We start from the raw sequence: 4,766 nt of genomic DNA, 5'->3' as shown, positions 1-4,766 counted from the left end.
CCTCCCTTCCTCAAATCCCACCCTCCTCAGGCTTCAATCCCAAAATCTCCCAGTGATTCCCAACACACAGCTGGAAACCCTAATTGAGGTGAGGGGCTCTCCCTCCTTGGAGGCCTTCAGGAGGTAAGGCCTGCCTGTTTCCAGGGCCTTTGAAGGGGGCTGAATGGAAGCGGGGGGCAGATTTGGGGGTGGCGATTTTATTTTATTTTTTATCCTTCACTGGAGATGTCTTCACTAATGCTCCCTCTAAGCTGTGGAGTCTTGTGAGCAAAAATTCTGCTTTGTGAGCTACTGGCATTAAAATGGTGAGCGAGAGATTTTTCTGCTGCATACGTTCATCTGCTTTGGAGCCATCCTCCCTGAGCGAAAACAAAAAATGTGTGAGCCGGAGGCTAAAAAACTGTGAGCTAGCTCACACTAACTCAGCTTAGAGGGAACACTGGTTTTAACTATTATTGTAAGCTGCCTTGAACCAAGGGGAAAGGGGAGGGGGATTTAAAAGTTTAAATAAATAAATAAACAAACACAAGCAGGGACTTGCAGTACTCTCAGTGGGGGGATCCCTGCCCCCATCGCTGCTAATTTCCCACATGGCTCAGTGGGGCGAGAGACTTGTGGGGGGAAGACTCTTGAGGGGGGGAATCCCATATCTCCACCAGTGAAAAGCCGGGCGTGGCTAGTAATTAGCTCCCTGCCGCTGCCAGGGCGACTGCTTTCATTCCCTGCCACTGCTGCAGAGCCCCTCACAGCCCCTGACATCTTCTGCCACCACAGCCGAGCCCAGCGTGACTGCCGGCTTCCTCCATGGCTGCTGCTGAGGCTGACGTAAATGCTGAGGCCGGTGTAGTTCTCTCAGAGCTGCTCTCTCAGGAGCAGTTCTCGAAAGAGCTCTCTCAGCCCCACCTGCCTCACAGGCAGTGCTCCCTCTAACCTGAGTTAGTGTGAGCCAGCTTACAGTTTCTTAGCCTTCAGCTCACAGGTTTTTGTCTTCGCCCAGGAAGGATGGCTCCAGAGCAAAGCAATTGATGCAGCAGCCAAATCGCTCGCCCACAACTTAAATGCCAGCAGCTTCTTCTTCTTTCTTCTTCTTAGAGTTGACCCTGGTTAGTATTTCGATGGGAGCCCACTGAGGAAGTCCGGGTTCGATACGCAGAGGCAGACAATGGCAAACCACCTCTGCCCTGAACCGAATGGCCCAGGTTAGCCCTGTCTTATCAGGTCTTGGAAGCTAAGGAGGGCTTACTCTGGTTAGTACTTTTGATGGGAGCCCACCAAGGAATCCCTGGGATGCTTTACAGAGGCAGGCCATGGCAAACCACCTTTGAAAACCTCTTGCCTTGAAAACCCTACAGGGGTCTCCAGATGTCAGCTGTGGCACTTTCCCGTCACAAGTACATATACATGAACCAATTCACAGCCCAGATTATGAAAGTTCACGAACGGCTGTATTTAGACAACATGTAATTGGAGATTTTTGACTCAAGCATCCATTAGCACGGCAATTAAAAGGGTGTATTTGAACTCTTAACGAGACGATGGATGGCTACGTTCACCTACTTTGCCTCCAGCGCAAGCGCAAACACTCCAGCCGCCTCCGGTGCAGCTGCAGATGTTCCGGAGTGACGCAGCGTACAGTTGCCGTATAAATCTGTCGTCGCCTGCAAGAGTGTATGGGAAAAGTTAATTAGCACAAATCCATTCTCCTACACACGGGCTAGACAGATCCCCGTAGGAAATACACAATGTCAGGTAGCCCTGTCATAGATCTGGAATGTGGAGGGGTGCCCTCTGTTTTTCCGTCTCAGTTCTCTCTGGCTCACCAACAGTTTGCTATCTTATGCTTGACCTTGTAGCTGTTCCAGCTGCAGTTTAGTCGGCTGGGAAAGTTAACGGCTTTTTGTTTTGCCCGCTTGCTTTGCCTGCACACATGAGACATATCCATTGGCTCATGCTTATATGGGGGGGATGTTTGATTTCAGTATAAGTCAGAGGCCCTAGTACTGATGGCCATTCCTGACACAAGCTGTACACGTGTTCTTTAGTACTGGACTCATCAATAAACAGTTATCTTCTTATGAAGATCTGTGTGGTGTGACCTGACTAAGGATCCTGACAAACTGTCTGCTACCCCGCATAGGGCTTTACTGTTATCCACTTAAAACTCCTTTCAACAACCGGGCAAAAGTAAAAAAAGCAAGTAGGGGAAAAAGCGGGTAAACCCTCCATCCTGCATCAGCGATGCAAAATTCAATCAGACGCTGGCTGCCGAAGCAGACACCACTAAATGATCTGTTTTGCAGGCCGACGGAGTGCCGATTGTTCCGCTTCTTAGCATAATTGGCTTTCTGTTTGCCGCGGCAGGCAAACTTTTCCGTAGCACGGTCACCGAGAGACATTATGTACACTTTCTGTCCAATTCTCTGTATTCGCTAGACAGTTATTAAATAAGCACATGATGTGCTGTTATGTAAGCACAGACAGCTGAAGTGTCATAAAAAGCTAATGCAAACTAATTCCTCTTTTCCCTCTTGATGTTCCACCTTATTAGACTGGAACCTTAGGCAGTGTCCATTATTGTGGGCAGGATTAACCATAGCTGGCAGCAGGGCCGATGTCAAGTTTGGGGGGTTAGGCAGGGGTTAGGCAGGAACACTGCCCCTTTATGCCTTCCTTTCCACCCCCACTTAAAATAAAAACATGCTTAAAACATTAGTTCTGTAAGCTGCAAACCTGCTTTTGATTTATTGACATTCGCCACAGAAATCTCAGGCTCAGTGTTCTGAGTCTAGGACCCAGGTTAAAACATAGGTCCCGGTCACACGGGCCGGAAAATGCGGGGGGGGGGCTGTTTGCCCTGGAGCAAAATAACGCGCGGCCGCCCGATCACACGTCCCGTCGAGGTCCAGTGGCTAGGGGGTGAGGTGGCGATCACACGGCTATCCTGCAGTGCGGCAAAGAAGCGGCACGGCGCGATCACACCAGCAATCGCTAGGTACCGCTTCCATGGAAAACGCGCATAAAAATGTTTTAAATAAATAAATACTAGGGGCATGAGCTATGCGGTATTCTTCTGACATACAAGGTCACCATTTTGTGTGAATAAGGCAAGGCACCTATTTTCCAGCTCCTGGCCCTTGTGCATCCCGAAGCTGGAAAATACATAAATCCCACCTGCTCACACAAAATGGTTGCCACATCTATTAAAAGGATTGGGTGCAGTGCCCTCTACTGGTAGCAAGGTAGGAGTGCCAAAGTCGCAATGGCTGCCCAAAGGGGCTTACAAAAACCAGCCAGATTTGATCAGTGTTAGTTTTAGCACCGAAGGGCAAGAAAAAGGGGACCGAACTAACTAACTAACTATCACGACGGCACCACTTACCACACCAGCTTCAGGATTTCTCTTTCTCCCGTTGCTAAATGTGGAGGCCAAAGTAGAGGAGCAGCTTTCGTCATATAAAGCAGTCCGGCCGTCATTTATCGCCGAGTTGATGGAAATGGTCCACATGCTAGACGCGTAGCCATCGCAGTTGCAGTCATCGTAACTTCCGCCGTCTCCAGAGGCCCACACATAGATGCTTCCCTTTCCACCACGGCCCTACAAGGAAGAAAAATAATAATAATTCCATGCATTACACTGTGCACACGGACAGACCCATTTGATTATGCACTCTGTCAAAGAGCCAGTGGTCCATCTAGTCCAGCATCCTGTCTCACACGGTGGCCAACCAGTTCCTTTGCACGGCCAACAGGGCAGAGAGGCTGAGGCCTTCCCCTGATGTTGCCTCCTGGCTCTGGGATTCAGAGGTTCAGTGCCTCTGGATGTGGAGGTTCCCCTCAGTCACCACGGCTAGTAGACACTGACACGCTTATCCTCCATGAATCTACTTAATCCCCTACGAAAGCTGTTTATTTCTGCGGCCATCGCTACATCCTCTGGCCGCAAATTCCACATTTTAATCAGTCTTGCTGTTAGAAACAGCTCGCCATTGCCTTCCTCTGCATAGCAACCCCTTCTTCTTTTTTAGGGGGTTGTCTCTTACTGATTGTGGCCAGCCCCACTTAGCCCCCCAAGCCCTGATTATCACAGCTAAGCTGGGCCGTTTGGCTTGCTGGGTTAAAGACAACCACCACCTAAAGAGACAACTGCATTGCATTCCATACAATCGCAATTAGGACTAATCGCAGCCACTTTCACAGCCTTTTGTGCTCAGAATGTTCCCAATTACCTCTTCATTTTCTTGGTACAGGAAAGATTTCTCCAGCAGAAAGTAAGGCACACGACAGGGAATCGATCGGAGAGATAACAGGAAGCGAGGAGGTGTTTTGTTACAGCGGACACAAAGCCCGTTGCTCTTGCTAGCAGCGAGGTTATTCATTTATCTATCTATTTATTTTTATATTTAATTAGATTTACTAGGCCGCCCTTCCCTACAAGTAGGGATCAGGGTGGTTTACATCAGAATAGGTAAAGGTAAAGGTTTCCCTTGCTCAAAAGCCAGTCGAATCCGACTCTAGGGATGCGGGGTGCTCATCTCCGTTTCCAAGCCGAAGAGCCAGCTCTGTCCGAAGACGTTCCCGTGGTCATGTGGCCAGCATGACTAGATGCCGAGGCACACGGAACGCTATTACCTTCCCACCAAAGTGGTACCTATTTTTCTACTTGCAATTTCTTGCTTTTGTACTGCTAGGTTGGCAGGAGCTGGGGCCAGAGACGGGAGCTAACTCTGTCACGCGGCACTCGGGTCTCGAACTGCCGGACGACTGAT

At 49.4% G+C, this 4,766-nt stretch overlaps 1 protein-coding gene across 1 annotated transcript in view; it reads right to left on the bottom strand.

Annotated features, from left to right (window-relative positions):
• The window catches only part of PCSK2 (proprotein convertase subtilisin/kexin type 2), a gene marked incomplete at its 5' end in the record, with an annotated part of 43,113 nt that overhangs the window by 7,495 nt on the left and 30,852 nt on the right, over positions 1–4,766 (bottom strand). The window contains 2 exons of the mRNA XM_015419022.1: positions 1,558–1,658; positions 3,380–3,595. Of these exons, the coding sequence (XP_015274508.1) occupies positions 1,558–1,658; positions 3,380–3,595 (317 nt within the window). The remainder of the gene's footprint in view (positions 1–1,557; positions 1,659–3,379; positions 3,596–4,766) is intronic.

This window comes from Gekko japonicus, unplaced genomic scaffold (genome assembly GCF_001447785.1).
Source record: "Gekko japonicus isolate JY-2015 unplaced genomic scaffold, Gekko_japonicus_V1.1 scaffold3951, whole genome shotgun sequence".
Lineage (NCBI taxonomy): Eukaryota > Metazoa > Chordata > Lepidosauria > Squamata > Gekkonidae > Gekko > Gekko japonicus.
This window is presented reverse-complemented; position numbering and strand designations above follow the sequence as displayed.